The sequence below is a fragment of the Ruditapes philippinarum genome, unplaced genomic scaffold (assembly GCF_026571515.1).
Source record: "Ruditapes philippinarum isolate M1 unplaced genomic scaffold, ASM2657151v2 ctg57_1_1_1_1, whole genome shotgun sequence".
NCBI classification, from domain to species: domain Eukaryota; kingdom Metazoa; phylum Mollusca; class Bivalvia; order Venerida; family Veneridae; genus Ruditapes; species Ruditapes philippinarum.
In genome coordinates this window covers 78,408-97,935 of record NW_026855294.1, presented here as the reverse complement: position 1 = coordinate 97,935, position 19,528 = coordinate 78,408, and the positions used below count along the sequence as shown (strand labels likewise).

Genomic DNA, 19,528 nt, shown 5'->3' with positions numbered 1-19,528 from the left:
TTTTTTGCGCATGTAAACCGAGTTAATGTACCTACTGGATGCAGATTTTATACAGGTCAGAAATTATAACCGTTTCTGCTTTCAAAATGTTGCGAAATGCCAAGTAATATGTCAATTTTTTTTCTTCACAATTTTTAACATATCATGCTTTTTTCACAAAATGAATAGGCCCAGGCCCCTTCACAATTTTGGCAAAAAATGCCCTGCATTGAGGTATTGCTCTTTTAGTTAAGTTTATTATGAAGTTTTATTGCTGTGGGAGGACACAGTACTGTTCATAGTAAGAAGTAATTGCTCCACAGAGGGCCTGCTTTGCAAAGGTTGCACTGTATTGCACTAACATTCATATTATTCCATTAGAAAATCACATTTTTTAACAATTAAATTATGATAGTGTAATGTGCTGCCAAGTGTTCAAAACATTTTTTAAACGCATTGATTGATATAGGACCTTTGTCTGACTCTTAATGTACATTGTATGACAAACAAACTTGTTTAATGTAAAATAATTCAAAAAAAATATTTAAAAAAATTTAAGATGGTATGTAAACTAGGTCTTATTGTATATATTTTGTAAACATTTATAAAGTAATAACCTCAATTTTCACCATGTATTGATTAATTTTGTATTTCTTTTCTTAATTTTGATAAAAAAGAGGATTTCTTTGATGACTTTTACATATAATTGAAAAGTTGAGGTGTAAAGGTCTCGTCTACATTATTGGATCTTATGAAGAAATTATCATTATGTGTTATATTTAGCAAAATAGTGGTGTACTATGTATAAATACTTGATATTTTGTTCTTAAATTATATGATTTTTTTTTTCGTTTATTTCACACAAACAGTTTTTAGTGGTCATTACTCAGGAGTGTGAATTCCTTCATTTTTGTTTTTAATGATTATTATGAAGAGTGCTTTCTACACTTTTGTTTTGTTTTTGTTTTTATTTGGTTATGGATTTGATTGAGATTTTTGTTTTTTTCCTCATTTTTTGTTTTTTGTTAAGAAAAAAGTTAGTGTTTTCTGTTTATTCATAATGAACTATAGGTTTGTTTATTTGACTAAGTTCCTAGACATAAATAGCTGACGAAACAATTGTAATCTAATTTCTGTCAAATGTTTTGTTTCTTTTATTTTTTCTTCTCAAATAATAAGCATCTGTTCAAATACTGTGAATTCAATGAATTTTGTGGACATTAAATTTTGTGTTTTTTATCAAAAGCTATATATTTTTGTGGGTTTTTGTATAAATAAGTCAATGTAAATCATGTCATGCTAAATTATCTTGCAGCAGACTAAATTTTCATTTTGTTGAATCTTAATATTAATGGACCTATCCACTAAAACCACAAAAATTAATGCCCCACGAATAATAATGATTGTGTAGTAATGTAATAACATGCAAATGACCAACTCGTATAATGTATTAATAGTTTATTAAATGAAGTAGATTTCTTTTGTTATTAAATACCTCACATAAAATAGTGAAATCCAATTAAGACAGAAGTATTAACTGTTACATTATTGAATGAATTATATACATGTCAGATCTATTTTTAGCACATTGTATGTATGCTATTAGTTTTCAAATTACTTACATTTTACAATAATCTGAATAACTTAAAGCTATACTTTGGAGCTGAAGAAAGTACATACTTAGTAAATTGGCCTTAAAAATATTTCAAGTGAATCAATTTATTAATTTCTTTAAGTACGGTAGTCACATCTTACATATGATGCGGAAAAACAAACCCCAGCTAGTATTCAAAAAAAAATTTCTACTCAATTTTGGAAAGAACGATTATTCTTTTTTTCTGAATCTTGGTAAATTTCCATGTGTGGTACTTGGGTAATGAAATGTAAGAAGCCAATCAAAATAATAAGATTATAATTATATAGAAAGTTTTATGATCCATTTTCTGAGTGCATACTTTCTTTTGCTTGTCTGTGAATATTGAATTACTTTGTTACTCAGTGATAAGATCGGCCTTGACTTAATCCTGATTTTAGCCTTTCATTTTACATTCACTGATGATGTATTAAATTTTCTACAAGATTACTGTTAAATCCAACTGTATAATTCCATTGAATTTGTATTATTTATAATGCAACACTTGAGATTTTGATTTGTAAATACCTTGGATAAAGCAATATCATATTATGGTTAGAAATGAAGTTTTTTTTAATTTATTTTTTTCAACTTGAGATTGTTTATTTAGACTAGATAAAAATCCACTCAAACTATATAAAGATACTCATGTTTTAGTAGATATAGAAATTTTGGTGCACACATAGATATTTTAAAACAGACATTATAAGTTATTGTTAAATAGATTGATAGAATAGTTAAATTTTGAGATTACACATGTAGGTTATTCTGATCTTTGTTATTCCTAAGTTTTTATTTCTCGTAAAATATCTTTGATATGAAATACAAAGGTATTTTAATTTCATGAAATGTCTCTTTTATATAAAACCTTACAGTTTTCACATTATGTGTTCATTTGAAAGTTTTTATTGACAATTATCTTAGACATGGAATCTAATGGGTATTTGTCTCCCTTGCTAAATAAAAAATTATTAGGGTCACTTATGCAGAAATTGGTAATTACAGGTTTGTTATCAGGCAAAAGCCCATTACGGGGACAGAACACAGATGTGTTGAAATCAGTGAGAGGAAAAAACAACAGACAAACTACCCTGTTAGAAATTGATGATTAAACAGTTTCTTTTGCATAGTTTGACACTATAAATACTTCCCTTGAGTATCAAGTGTCTTACTAACGTATACCATTGTTTTAGAGCAGTTGACAAAATGTTTTAAAAATCAATTTTTAAAGGTTTTTCGTAAAAAAATCTGGAATCATGCAGCTTTAATATTGATTATTTATTGACAATTTCACATTGACTCAGATAAAAATTACGGCAGCACTCGTATGTATATCAGGGAAAGATGAAATAATTCCATTATACTTGTTTATATTTTGTATTTTTTTAGCTTAATTTGCATAAAACTGCTTTTTTGTCATAGTCCCGTATTCATTTTAAACCCATACCCTGCTGGAACCAACAGTGATTAGCCTTTGCCACCAGTATAGAGCCAGGCCAACTGGCATTTCTATGCAGTCTGCCAGACTCTATACTGTTGGTTGACTAACTTCAAATTTTGATCTTGATATCCCCAAAATTGATAATGGAATGTACCAAAATTGAAGGTGGGCAAGTTCATTTCTTAAATTTGGCAGGTTCAGGATTATTTAAAAAAATTAAATGTATGTCTTGCTTTTATAAAACTTAAACTTGGCTTTAATTTTGATTATTTTACATGTTAGATAATCAGGGCTTATTTATTATAAAAGTCTTAGTATTATGTGCAATTTGGCTTTTATTAACAATAATAATGAAAATAGATTACATTTTTTTTTGTGCATCCAATTGGGCAATATTATGTGCTTATGTCTATATGTTGTAAAGTTAACTTACTTCAAGGCACTTTGATGTTAAAATCTCGGATGAGGATGTAGGGTTGTGTGGGGACAGAGACTTATCCATTCATTTGAACTTACTAAGACTAGTTACAAAATGTCAAGTAATATTTGAAATCAATAAAAGGCTTCTTTGCATTGTTCAAAAATTTAAAAAAAAACAAACAAAAAGCAGAAAGAATTAGTGAAAAACCGTTGTTTACACTGTACATTTCTTGCCAAAATACATGTATGTTGTTGATTTTGCAAAGTGTGAATACATTAAGAAATTTAAACCTAAAAGCAATGTAACTAACTTGGAGATTTTATATATTTTGTGTTTATTATACAGCTTTTGTGCTCAATTTGTATATTATTATTATTATCTTTTTATACATGCATGGTAGATATTATAAATGTTGTAGTTACAGTCTTGCATGTGTGTTTTCTTTGTTTTTAAGCTTCCCCCAATATATTTGGTGATACATAAAGTAACTGTTTACTCCTTCCTTCCGTCATGCCTTCTTAACCTTGCTAGATCCAAAAGGGCGCCAGCATAGAGACAGACCAGTCTGCACACCTGCTAGATATATAAATGTTATTTAGGTCACTTACCTACTCTGTCTAATTAAACAATCCATTACCTGTGGGCTTAGTTGCCAGTATTTAAGGGTTAAGATTTCTAATCACTTGCCACTTACCTGCATGGGTTTGATTCCCAACAGTTGTTTTGGATTTTACAAAGGTGAAAAGTCAATGTGGCCTTGACTGTAAGGGAAAAAATTTGAATTAATCATAAAAGCACTATGTAACCATTACCATTCCATTGTGTAATTAAGAGGCTTGTTTTGCTTAACTAAACCACATGCCCCTAACCGCTGAGGGTTCGAGTCCACACAGGGACTTTGGATTCTTTCATTTGAGGAATCCGTCCAGCTAGGTTATAGAATGTAGGTGGTTCTGCTATGGTACTCGCTTATATCTGAAATAATGCACAGAGCGGAACATGTGAGGACTTGCTCCACCAGTAAAGCAGGAAAGTTGCCATATAACCCCAGTTTGACTTTAAACCCAAGAAAATAAAAATTCCACAATTTACAAAAGGCTGTTGAACCTATGCACGCAATGATAAGAGGCAGACTATTTCATGCTATATTAATGCAATAATTATGATTATTTTGCAATATTTGGTGTATGTTTTTTTGGGGCTGTCTGGATTTTAGATTTCTGTTGCCTAATGTTGTTTTTGTATACATTGACTTAAAAATACTTTAAAAAAAAAAACAAGGAGAAAAAAATAATATGTGTTCAAAATATTACGGTTTATGTAAGTGTGTAGTTACTGATCTCAAAGACTTTTTTCTTTTCTTCTTTAATGGTAACATTTTTTCTGTAAGTGTGTGTACTCGTCTTTGAAAATGGTTTTGTTGTTATTTTTATACTTGTGTTTTTATATGTCCATATACATGTATAAATATAATGCAATAATTAACCCACACATGTATCACTCATACTCATTAAAATATTTTTTTTTGAAAATCTGGTTGCCATAATTTTAATTATATTAAGGCAATACTACATGTAGAACTCAGTTTTGCCATTTCAATGTATCACTGGTGCCCTATGTCAAATATCACCTTCATACCTTCTTAAATTATTAGTTAAAAAAATTGACAGGTTATATGTCTTTATAATACTGCACGTTTGTAGCGTCATTTTTCATTGGATAATCGTGACGTTTATATAGTTTTATATACAAGGCTGCTGTCGATTCATGAAGAAATCTTACTTTTTTTCTCTAAAAATGATGCTTGCTGTATTATAAATTCGTTATAAAGATTGTTGACAGGTTATATGACCGTATATAAACGGCTGTTTGCAATATAACCCTCGCCTAACGGCTCGGGTTATATTTACAAATAGCCGTTTATATAGGGCCATATAATCAGTCAACGATCTTTATAACTACATGTAATAATATAAATGGTTGTTTGCAAATATATATCGAGCGGCTAGGCCATATAACCTGTCAGGAATATTTATAATGATTTTATCATACTGCAAACTTTCTTTTTTAGGAAGAAAAGTCAGATTTCTTCATGAATTGACAGCAACGTTTCAAACGTGCAGTATTATAAGTTTATTATAAGTTTAGGGGTAAGGTAGGTGTTTGTGTGTGCTAGACAACACGCACTTGTGCCATGTAGATTTATTATATACATGTACAAACACTTTTTCTTGATTGAATTTTGATTCTATAGCTTAACAACATCTTTGTCTTAAGTCTTCATCAAGTTATATTCAATGTCTTCCCATAATCTTTTTATTGCCGATAGAAACAAAAAAATAAAATAAAATGAAGTTTTTTTATTGTGCTATTGTGAAAATATAACCTTGTTGTTGTTTAGTGTTTATGATTTAATGTGAAAATCATTGCAAATTTTTAATAATCATAGAAATCAAGCCTTTAAGTGTGCAATTTCTTTTCATCTGTCAAACAGAAAATAATAGGATGATATTTTTTGTATTTTACCAATGAGATTGTCAGAAAGTTGTGAATTGTATCATAGACAATTTTTTTAACCCTTTACCTGCTGGAACTGAAAGTGATAAGCATTTTCCCACCAGTATAGAGCAGGCGAGCCTGCACATCCGTGTAGTCTGAACAGGCTTTATACTGTTAGTAGCCCCTGCTCTGACCTTTAACTTTAATAACCAAAGATTTAACCACAAACATTGGCATACGTGTGCTCTTTTATAAACAAATAGGTTGTGGTGAAATTCTTATTGAAGTCCACATATCTGATAATTGGAACTAGACAAGTGAGGGATTTATAAATTTATTTGGATATTGAATATCCTTAGACTTTAAATGGACTGTTTCAAATTCAAAGCAGGGCAAATCCATCACACACAAATTCAGCAGTGGAACGGTTGAAAGAGTTGTAGTTGCAAACTTGCATTCACTGTAACATTTTTTTTGTTTTCTCTATTTTTCTATATGTTAAAGTCTTTTGTATTTTACTTGGTAGTTTTTGGTATATATTTAGAATAAAAACATGTATAGAAATCTTGGTATTGAGTTGTATTTCAATGACCGTGTAGTAGGCTATATTGCCAATACTCTGCTATATAGAGTAAATTGTTGGAATTGATAACAAAGTCACGCTCATTGGAACTGATACCAGGCAGATCTACACCAAGCAAGGTTTGGACAAATGAGCCGCGTCACGACAAAACCAACATAGTGGGTTTGCGACCAGCATGGATCCAGACCAGCCTGCGCATCCGCGCAGTCTGATCAGGATCCATGCTGTTCGCTTAGTGAAGAAACTGACAGCGAACAGCATGGATCCTGATGGATCCATGCTGGTCGCAAACGCACTATGTTGGTTTTGTCGTGACGCGGCTCAAATATTTCCTGCATATTAGACTGTGAAACTTAAAAATCAAATCTTGATCTACATGGCAAAGCATACTCCGATTTTCGACATTTGAGCACATAATACAAAAATAATTTGTATCATAGTTTGGGGACCTTTCTGTTGAAAATGTGTCACAGTTAAATCGTATACATATACATGCACAGTGCGTTAACTGGAGTGCAGGTATTAGTTACCCGCACTCCAGAGCATGCCCATTGATTGGCTCATTTTTGCTGGGGTTTACATATTGTGACGGAAGAGCTTTGGAAAGCGACAGAAATGTGATATTCAGATGCTCGTTCATTGGTTACTTTTTCCCAGGGTTTCATATTGTGACAACAGGGAACGTGTTTTTATGTTTGACTATGATTCAAAAGAGAAAGAACATCAAACACTCGGCAATCTGATTAATACTCGGGGGGGGGGGGGGGGCGTAGCCTCGTACAAATCAGATAGCCTCGTGTTTCGAATCTCTTTCTATTACATAGATTTAATAAGACATCACTATATTACCTTGACTTTTGATGCAGAGTTTACAAAAATATATCGAGCTATCTAATCAAGACAGCACAAGATCTATATATAATCTTTGACATGAAAATTTGGCGACATGCACTTACTGTACTAGCTCAGAAGTAGCGATGGGGGAATTTATTGTGCTACCTCCGAAACATTAACCAGGCATGAATTTATTGAATATTTTTATCTATAAATACTAATTCCATATTTACAACTGTTTAATTGAACCGCTGTTCTCAAAGTCCTTGGCATGCGCAATGATAATTAAAATGAACTGTTGACCGGTCAACATATTGAACGGTTACACCCCTGTCATCAGGTATTTCCGTTAACGCCGTCCGCTACTTTTCGGTTATTAATTGAATTTTTAGAAAATCAAACGTCTGTAGGATTCAGTTGTACAAATGTTATTAGTAAAAGTATAATAGATCTACAGTTATTTCATGTGTGGAACTGTCAAAAACTGTTGCCCCGAGGTAGATCTATCAGGGATGACATTTGGAATTGTTGCCTTCGACCTTTGGCAACAGTTCCAAATGTCGTGGCAACAGTTTTGACTGTTTCACGAACATCCACGAAATAACTGTATACTGCTTGCCATATTTATAAAAAAAATGACGAACATTTTTATGGGCACGTTGATGGCGAAGAATGTAGAGGATATCATTGGATGGAGATTGTTCTGTTTCAAGATCTCTAGAGATATAGATCTAGATAAAATAGAGAGAAAACAAAAAGGTGATCTTATTGGCTTATGAATCTGAAAATTAAATGCAATTAACTTGTATTTCTTTGAAAACTAGATCTAGAATCTATATATCTAGTTCAACTGTACTGCAGTAGACGGCACAGGCACTAGACACAATTAATTTACCCATATACGCTCATAATACTATATATAAAGAATATTCTTTATATATAGTACTATGAGCGTATATGGGTAGATCTAAATTAATTGTGTCGAGTGCCTGTGGTAGTCGGTGTGTTAAAACTCCATCGATCATACGCAGGCAGTCGTGTAAAATATTGCAATTTTCTTAATTCTCAAAGAACAAACTCATAGAGGTCTAGTCCACTGTCTAGAGCTAAAATCAAAACAAAACAATATCCAAACCGTTATTATATCACTGCTAGATCTACTTTAACGAAATAAAATACTGCAGACATTTTCACAAAAAATCTTACGATTTATCTTAAGTTTTTGACTTACGATAATCTTAAGTTAAATCTTAAGTCATTTTCACAAAGCCACTCGTAAGTTAAAATTCAGTTACGATAAATCTTACGATAATAAAACCTAGCAACGTTCATTTGATATTGATGTGCGTGCTCTTTATTTGATTCCGGTTTTAAAATCAAGTAGATCTAATAAAGAGCTTGAAATATGTATTGAACATAATCAAATTTCAATAAGGACCAAAAATGATTCAAACTAATATAGATCTATTTTCTATCTTGATTGAAAATGATATATTTTCTATCTTGATTGAAATCAAAGTGATTCAGCTACGTTATTGCTAAGGTATTAATAAATAAAAAGGTGCCGCTAGTACATGATCGAAATTGTACAAATAATACTACAGTATAGTTCACATTTAAACTATTCATAACCCTCTCCATCGTGACGTCATCATATCATGACGTCACAAATGTTGATGTTGAAAAATAATTATACCTTAATTTGTGTAATTTATAACATACCGTTTGTATAATATATATTTGTCCCCCAATTTTTTGTTTGTTTTTATTCAGTTTAGGTAAGAGATACATGATATTTTACCCTGAAGAGAGAAAAAATTACACTTACGAATGGGAAACACCTACTGTATCGTAAAGCTACGACAGATTTTACACTTAAGATTTTCTTAAGATTTTTTGTGAAAAGAAGATTTATCGTAAGATTTCTCGTACGATAAAAAATTGTCGTAAGATTTTTTGTGAAAATGTCTGCTGATTTCAAGAAGATTTAAAATTAATGACGTCATGACGTTCTCCTATGACGTAACGGTTTTTTGTGCAGCGTTGCCACTGGCATTCCCGCGTTTATGTCGGGGCGATCTTCTAACATGAGAGGTAAGATTTTTTGAATTGTAAGTCTAGAGTAAGACGTTCGTTTATTTTCTTTTGAGCTAGATTATATTTCAAGATGGGAGGATTATTAGATTTTAGTGTTTAGTTCGTTCTCAACTTAATATGTTGTATGCTTCTCTACTGTACATAGAGATGGCTCCTCTAAAGTAGATCTAGATCTATTTAAAGTGTTTGGTTAGAACAGCTAGAGCCCTCTCTTTTAGACCAGCAATAACCTCATATATAAGGCCTAGAACATTAGAATCTGTAATTTGATAGGATCTAAATTTTATATCTAAAAGCTGAAAGTTTTTTTGTATATCTACTACTGTATACATGTGCGTATTTCTAAAATTAAAACTGCCATCTTGATTTCTAGATCTATTTCTATTTACAGATCTTCCGATAGAGAAGATGAGATAAGCTTGATTTCATTATGTAAGTTGCCATCTTCAAAATCTAGATTAACTTTTAAGAATTAAAACACTTTGTACATTGTTGGAGCAGCACCTTTCTAGGCGCTGGCAGAAATCATGATCAAAAAGTAGAAAAATATCGCCTTTCTTTCGCAATTTTTACATTTTTCATTCATTATCGTATATAAGTTGGTGTGAAGAGATGAATTAGCGTTTCGGCAGATGAAATGGCGAGATTTTAGCTTGCATAAAATCATTCAAGCGCCTTGTCTTGAATATAGGGCCTAGCGGATTACGATAAACATTAAGTGTGGTGCTCGTATCATACAATAATTACAAACGATTTCGGCCTGTGACATGAGTGAAAATTTTATCTATATATCTCTCTAGATACTGCCAACCCCTCTTACGAGTGTTATAGGCAGGAATTAGTGCACGTCGGATTGTTAGTAAAAGGTGAAAAACATAAACATGGTGTATTTCAAACAAAATAACAGACCGTGAAGTCAGCTATTTCCAGGTGTTTGTATGTGTCGAAGCTTCGAGAAAACACGTATTCCTAACTTCTTTATAAAGGGATTCGGGTGCAATTAGCATGTTTGAAATTGTTACGATTTTTTTATACTTGTCGATAACCCCCCCCCCACCCCCCAAAAAATAAAAAAAAAAACAGAAAAAAAACCAAAACAAACAAAATAAAAGAACTAAACTTATGGTTATCTTTTTAAGGTAACTTAAAAACAATCGGGTTAATATATAATTTCATCTTTTAATAGGACGACAAAACTAGAGCTTCAAGAGGAACTACGTAAGAAACAGTTCCAGTCACGTGTTCTGTATGAGCGCAGACGATCAAGTCTAGGTAGTGAAGCCAAGTACAACGCCGGAAAGATGTAAGATTCTCCAGTTATTTTCTTAAATATGATAATAAGTTTTAAATTTATTCGATGTACACTTAATTGATACATGTTTCGAAACTGCAAAGAAAGAAATACGCTAACACTTTATGTATGGAATATTTAGATTTTGGCTTTTTTGGTTTTCTGTCTGATTTGGTAAAGTTTTAAACTGATTTCAGAGTTTGAATTAAATAATAATAATAATAATAATGAAAATAATAAAAATAATAATAATAATAAAAAGAAAAAAATACCATTATTTAATATATTAATTATTAATCCAATACTTACAATATAACATAAAAAACAACAAACAAACAAAACAAAGCAAACAAACAAAATTTATGTTTATTTCAATAGATTCTTGAGACACTCGTATAATTTTAAAACCCTAAGAACTATTTTATTCATTTTGCAACAGGGGTTCGATATTTTACGCAAACGTATGGTTAGCCACTCTAACAATTTAGCAATTGGCATTTACACTCGGGTTAACCATAGATTCGTCTTTGTGCAGCAATAATCATGTAGCAATTGGCATTTTGTTTTAAACAAACTATGTAAATAAAAACTTCGTAATTAGCGTTAAAGGGACTCCACTGAGATCTTTTGACATGACTTGACTGGAATTATTTTCCCGAGATTTGTGTACCATTCATGTTTTTCTAGATCACTTACTGGTGTACAAATTTCCAGAGCATTCCCTCACTCCGTATTTTCAAATTCATTATGCAAAATGACCAGCCCTCCAAAAAAAAAAAAAAAAAAAAGGACGTTGCAACGCTTTTCACTTAAATTGGTCTAAAAAACCGCACAAAAATGAGATTCTCCATTTAATACTCATTATATTCTTTATTATTCTTTACATATTTCTTCATTTTAAGTGCTTTACTTGAGAATTTAGAATTTAAATGTTTTTTTTGTTGCTTTTTGGCCTCATCAGAGCTTTTTGACTTCAGTGAAGTAATTTAGCAATTCGCATCGAAGAATGGCACTCTATGCAACACGATTGATCAGCCACTCAAAATTGTAATATATTTAGTGTGTTTTCTACCCCGAGCCTTTCATCACATTTTCAAACCCAATGACGTTCGTTTACAACTTATCTTCTACATAGTTGAATATCTGGGTCGGTTACATTTACTTAATATTACATTTTACTTATTGAACTACATGAAAAGCACTCGAACATGTCAGAAAACCCCGACAATGTTAAAATAATTCTTTAAAACGCAACAACCACTTTTAATTAAAACAATCATTTCATATTTCAGTACAAGGGAACAAGAGAAATTACGTAAACAGCACCAACGTCTAGAAAATGCCAAACAACACAACAAAGAGCACTCAATGCTTGCAAGGGTAAGATGTTAAAGTCTAATATATCTGTTACAGTTTGTATTTTACTCTCTCCTCTTTTGTTCAAGATTATCTCTATCCCATCCACCATTTTTACGGTACCACACACAACGGCAACGTGCTGTCAAGATTTACAACGCGCCAACTTGTACGCACTTCATGGTACTATGTGGAGACTTATTCCCAAACTGTCTGTATAAATATCCAACACCATATTTTAACTTATTGACTTTATTGTTAATTTTCACCTGATTACAGACAATGTCAAAAAGTAATTTTTCATTGTCGACGCAGTAAATAATTTTCAGTGATAAAAGGCCTCTTCCAAATGGAAATTTTCTTTAAAATTATGCAATTTTTTTTCTCAAAAATCTGAAATAAAACCAGCTTTTTTACTTCCCAAAATAAAAATTTTAGTGAAAATTCTTTCCAAAACCAAGTGGCTAATTAAGCCATCTTCCCAATTAAGTGAGTAATAACACTGATTCTCAAACACAGAGGCATGATTTTAAATGTACTAAAAATGCAAGATTGAGCTTTTTTATACATTTCATTACAGCATTTAACACCGATGACGAAAACAAGAACGTACAATTATTTTCAAAATAAATAAACTGTATTCAACATTGACACAAAATTAATAGCGAATTCTTTCGAGTACTGGAAACTACTTTGGATCTATGTATGCTTTGAATTATTGTATGCTATGAATTTTTGTATTGTATGATTTTGAATTTTGTACGCTTTTCAGTATTGTATGATTGTGAATTTTGTATTGCTTTGAATCTTGTATGCTTTGAATCGTGTATACCCTTGAACCTTTGTATACCTTGGTCATAGCACGGACTTTCATTGACTTGTAATTAAAGTCCGTGATCATAGCAAGCTTTTGACTTAGTATTATAAATGCATTTGAAATTTGTATGTTTTGAATATTTAATAAACACTGTAAAATTTAGTTATAAACACGTGAAACCATTTGTATTTGAATGTTTAACATTTATTTAAAAAAGAAATACGCCCATAATCATATTTGTACGTAACAGCTGTCACAGTTCTTTGTAAAGTTATGATAATAACTACGGTATGAGTAACTGCTGTGCCTTGTAGAGCAGCGAAATATACTTTAATACTGTAAAATTCTGTAATAGTTATTGGTAAAGTAAATATACATGTAGAATGTCATATAAGTTTTACAAATTTATTTGAAAAACAAAGGTATGTAACTCTAACGAATTAATGAAGCAAAGTTTTACAACTACATGTATTAGCAACACAACGTACTTTTTCAAGAGAGGGAAGGGAGTTTTACACCTATATCATTCATTTGTAAAAGCAAAATTTAATATATGTTTTTTCTATTACTGTAATACATTTGACATTTTTATGACTGTAATAACTGATGTTAGTGTGTAAAGAAAATACATAGAATATGTACCTTTAAATATGTAATATTTATATGTAACTCTACTATGATAATTATTATGTGTGATATTTTTGTGCCTGTTTTGTCAATTTTGTTTGTAAACAAACTATATTTACGATATTTATTTGTAAAGCAAAGATGTGTACTTTTCATGACTGTAACACCGGTAGCATTTATTTGTAAATCAAATAAATGCACTTTTTACGACTTTAACACCGAAAATATTTATTTGTTCAAAAATATATGCACTTTCTACCACTGTAACACCGGCAGCATGTTTTATAAATCAAATAAATGTACTTTTTATGACTGTTTCACCGGAAATATTTATTTAAGATATGTACTTTTTACCACTGTAACACCGGCATTATTTATTCATAAATAAAAAATAATGCACTTTTTATCACTTTAACACCGGTAACATTTATTTGTGAAGCAAAGATGTGTACTTTTTATCACTGGAAGGCCGGTAACATTTATTTGTAAAACAAAGCATATTTATGGTGGCATATTTCTGCCACCAGATAGCCATATAACTAACTAGTTAATTAAGAGGTTAACTAGTTACGTAACTAGTTAACCTCTTAATTAACTAGTAAGGTATCAGGTTAACTAGTTACGTAACTAGTTAACCTCTTAATTAACTAGTTAGTTATCAGGTTAACTAGTTACGTAACTAGTTAACCTCTTAATTAACTAGTTATTTAGGTATCAGGTTAACTAGTTACTTAACTAGTTAACCTCTTAATTAACTAGTTAGGTATCAGGTTATCTGGTGGCAGAAATATGCCACCATACATATTCATGACTGCTATTCTTATATTTATTATTTTTATGGCAACAAAATGTTTTTTTAACTTTACATCTAAAACATTTATTTGTGTATCAACACATGTACATGTTATTTATCTATGAGAATTAAACTTAAATTGTTTGCTTCTACAACAAAGAAAATGTATTTTAATGTCGATATCACTCGTAACATTTTATATGTAAAATAACAATATATACTCTATTTATAAGTGATAAATATGTAAAATTTGTTTGTGAAACAGCAATATGTACTTTTGTATAAGTGTTATGATAAATTTTCATTTTAAAGCAAACGATGCACCTTTTAATGACTTAAGGATTTGTAAATGTTATTTCTGTAATACCTGTTATAACATTTTTATGCAAAGCATTGCATTTGTTATGAGTGTTGGGGCAACAGCTGTAAATTTATTTTCCCAGCAACGAAACATACTATTTTGAGTGCTGTAACTGTTACATTTGTTAAACTATGATTTGTACTTTTTTAGTGTTTTACCTGTATTAATTATTTGTTATACAACGATATGTACTTTTTTAAGTGTTCTTCCTGTAACTTTTATTTGTTTTGCTACGATATGTACTTTTTGAGTGGTGTACCTGTAACATTTAATTGTTATGCCATTTTATGTACTTTTTGGGTGCTGTACCTTTAAAATTTATTTTTATGCTACGATTTGAACATTTGAGTGTTATACCTTAACATTTATATATTATGCTACTATATGTACTTTTTTGGGTGTTGTACTTTTAAAATTTATATTTCATGCTTCGAGTTTTGATTGTTGTACCTTCAACATTTAATTGTTATGCTACAATATGAACTTTCGTATTTTCTGATCGCAAGATCAGTTAATACAAAGCTAACATCCACGGTCTAACACAAAATTTCCTAACAGACCTAACAACGCAAAGTAATTCTCACTCAAAATTGCTTAAAACCAGCAATTTAAAAGAAAGAATAATTTTTAATGTAGGCATTTAACGAATTACAGTGCATTAAAAGTTTAGATTAGTCAATAGAAATATGAGGTTACAATCACAAATTTCGCGGATGAATATCATTTAAATCAATGAAAATGCTATTTTTAGCTATGTCGAGTACCGAATACTCCAGAGCGTAGTACACAAATAAATCTTACTGTCGAGTAGTAGAATATTATACATGCCGGACTGTTTTGGCGAGAAGATTTTCGCTAAATTATTTTCATCAGTGTTAAACAACAGGTTTATCGTGAACAAAATACCTCGAAATTAATAAGGATTACAAATCTCAATTTAGAATTACAATGTATTTGTTTTTATTCGTACATACGTATTACTTCACAGTGGTGCAGAGGTAGCGCGCTCGTTTAGAATGTGAGAGGCCTAAGGTTCAAATACTAGTCAAGGCAACTTTTTTTGTGAAGTGTCTTTTTTTAGGAAGTAGCCACGATATGCAAGGATAAAGTGTGGCTGTCATAAAAACTGAAAAATGATTTTTGATGCAACTCTAGTCATGCAAAATTCCATATGTATCAATCTCAAACTGTTATAGAAAAAAATCTAAACGCAGTCGCTGTGTAAGATGAATTATAGTATATAAATATAAACTTATACTGGAAAATACATACAGATGGTCAGTATGATTAAGATTGCAAAGATCAGAAAATACCACAGAGCTTGCAGCCCTTTGATTTTGAGTGTTGTACCTCTAACATTTATTCATTTTGCTACGATATGTACTTTTTGAGTGTTCTACCTGCAACATTTATTTCTTATACTACAATATGTACTTTTTGAGTGTTGTTCTACATGTAACACTTATTTGTTATGCTACGATATGTACTTTTTTGAGTGTTGTACAATTAACATTTATTTATTATGCAACTGTTATGTTCATTTGAGTTTTGGACCCTTAACATCTATTTGTAAAGCTACGATATGTATTTTTTGAGTGATGTACCATTAACAATTATTTGTTATGCAACGATATGTACTTTTGAGTTCTGTATCTTTAACATTTATTTGTAATGCTACCATCTGTACTTTTTGAGTGTTTTACCTGTAACATTTATTTGTTAGATTATACGATATGTACTTTTTGAGTGTTGTACCTTAAACATTTGTTTTTTATACTACGATTTAACGATTTGTACTTTTGAGTGTAATACCAGTAACATTTATTTATTATGCTATTCTTTTTGAGTGTTTATTTGTTATGCTACGATATGTACTTTTATGAGTGTTGTACCTTTACTATTTTTTTGCTATGCTACGATATGCACTTTTTGAGTGTTGTGTTACCATTAACATTTATTTGTTATGCTACGATATGTACTTTTTTAAGTATTGTACCTTAAACATTTATTTGTAATGCAACGATATGTAATTTTTGAATTCTGTACATTTAACATTTATTTGTAATGCTACCATCTGTACTTTTTGAGTGTTTTACCTGTTACATTTGTTTGTTATGCTAGGATTATACGATATGTACTTTTTGAGTGTTGTACCTTTAACCTTTATTTGTTATGCAACGATATGTACTTTTGAGTTCTGTACCTTTAACATTTATTTGTGATGCTACCATCTGTACTTTTTGAGTGTTTTACCAGTAACATTTATTTGTTATGCTAGGATAATATATATGTACTTTTTGAGTATTGTACATTTAACATTAATTTTTTATGCTACGATTTAACGATTTGTACATTTTGAGTGTAATACTAGTAACATTTATTTATTATGCTAGGATATGTACTTTTTGAGTTTTATTTGTTATGCTACGATATGTACTTTTTGAGTGTTGTTCTACCATTAACATTTATTGGTACTGTTATGCTACGGCATATACATTTTTGAGTGTTGTACCTGTGACATTTATTTGTTATGTTATGATATGTATTTCTTTGAGTGTTGTATCTGTAACATTTATTTGTTATGCTAGGATTATACGATATGTACTTTTTGAGTGTAACTAACAGTTGTATTTTTAACATTTATTTCTAATGCAACGATTTTACGATTTGTACTTTTTGAGTGTAATACCGGTAAAATTTATTTATATGCTAGGATATTTACTTTTTGAGTGTTAATTGTTATGCTACGATATGTACTTTTTTAAGTGTTGTACCTTTACTATTTTTTTGTTATGCTACGATATATTCCTTTTGAGTGTTGCTCTACCTTTAACATTTATTTGTTATGCTACGATATGTATTTTTTTACGTGTTGTACCTGTAACATTTATTTGTTATGCTAGGATTATACGGTAAGTACATTTTGAGTGTTGTACCTTTAATGTTTACTTTTAATGCCTCAATTTAACGATTTGTACTTTTTAGTGTAATACCAGTAAAATTTATTTATATGCTAGGATATGTACTTTTTGAGTGTTTATTTGTTATGCTACGATATATATCATTTGAGTGTTGTACCTTTACTATTTTTTTGTTATGTTACGATATGTTCTTTTTGAGTGTTTTTCTACCTTTAGCATTTATTTGTTATGCTAAGATATGTACTTTTTTGAGTAATGTACCTTTAACATTTATTTGTAATGCAGCGATATGTACTTTTTGAGTTTTGTACCTTTAACATTTATTTGTAATGCTAAGATATGAACTTTTTTAGTGTTTCTTCTGTAACATTTATTTTTTATGCTACGATTATACGATATGTACATTTTGAGTGTTATACCTTAAACATTTATTTTTATGCTACAATATAACGATTTGTACATTTTGAGTGTAATACCAGTAACATTTATTCATTACTTTATGAGTGTTTATTTGTTATGCTACGATATGTACTTTTTCTGAGGGTTGTACAATGACTATTCATTTTTTATGCTACGGTATATACATTTTTGAGTGTTGAACCTGTAACAATTATTTGTTATGTTACGATATGTACTTTTTTGAGTGTTGTACCTGTAACATTTATTTGTTATGCTAGGATTATACAATATGTACTTTTTGAGTATTGTTCTACCTTTAACATTTGTATTTTTTTAAGTGTTGTACTTGTAACATTTATTTGTTATGCTAGGATTATTCGATATGTACATTTTGAGTGTTGTACCTTTATCATTTATTTTTAATGCCACGATTTAACGATTTGTACTTTTTGAGTGTAATACCAGTAAAATTTATTTATATGCTAGGATATGTACTTTTTGAGTGTTTATTTGTAATGCTACGATATGTACTTTTTTGAGTGTTGTACCTACACTATTTATTTATTATGCTACGATATGCACTTTTTGAGTGTTGTTTTACCATTCACATTTATTCTTACTGTTATGCTACGGTATATACATTTTTGAGTGTTGTACCTGTAACATTTATTTGTTATGCCAGGATTATACGATATGTATTTTTTGAGTGTTACACCTTTAACATTTATTTTTAATGCTACGATTTAACGATTTGTACTTTTTGAGTGTAATACCAGTATCATTTATTTATATGCAACGATATGTACTTTTTGAGTTTTATTTGTTATACTACAATCTGTACTTGTTTGAGTGTTGTAACTTTACTATTTATTTGTTATGCTACGATATGTACTTTTTGAGTTTTGTTTTACCATTTACATTTATTTGTACTGTTATGCTACGGTTTATATATATTTTTGAGTGTTGTACCTGTAACATTTATTTGTTATATTACGATTATACGATATGTACTTTTTGAGTGTTGTGTTTGTTCAATTTATTTGTTATACTACGATTATAGGTTATATATATATATTCTTTAGTGTTGTACTGCACAATTTACTTGTTATGCTAGGATTATATGGTATGTACTTTTTGAGTTTTATACCTGTAACATTAATTAGTTATGGTACAATTATACGATATGTACTTTTTTGTGTTTCACCTGTAACATCTATTTGTTATGCTACAATGATATGATATACACACATTACTTTTTGAGTGTTGTACCTCTGACATTTGTTTGTTATGCTATGATATGTACTTTTATGAGTGTTTTAAATGTAAAATTTATTTGCTTTACAACTGTTATTCGATATGTACTTCTTTGAGTGTTATACCGGCAGCATTTATTTGTTATGCTACGATTATACGATATGTATTTTGTTTGTTATGATACAATATGTACTTTTTGAGTGTTGTACCTTTAACATTTAT

At 30.2% G+C, this 19,528-nt stretch overlaps 1 protein-coding gene across 2 annotated transcripts in view; it reads left to right on the top strand.

Moving 5' to 3' along the window:
- The first annotated feature begins 9,397 nt into the window (after positions 1-9,397).
- LOC132742791 (uncharacterized) overlaps positions 9,398-19,528 on the top strand; it is a 35,550-nt gene continuing 25,419 nt past the window's right edge. For both annotated transcript variants that reach the window (XM_060731267.1, XM_060731266.1), the window contains exons 1-4: positions 9,398-9,484; positions 9,879-9,919; positions 10,674-10,790; positions 12,071-12,158. In XM_060731267.1, the coding sequence (XP_060587250.1) occupies positions 9,918-9,919; positions 10,674-10,790; positions 12,071-12,158 (207 nt within the window). In that variant the 5' untranslated portion in view covers positions 9,398-9,484; positions 9,879-9,917. The remainder of the gene's footprint in view (positions 9,485-9,878; positions 9,920-10,673; positions 10,791-12,070; positions 12,159-19,528) is intronic.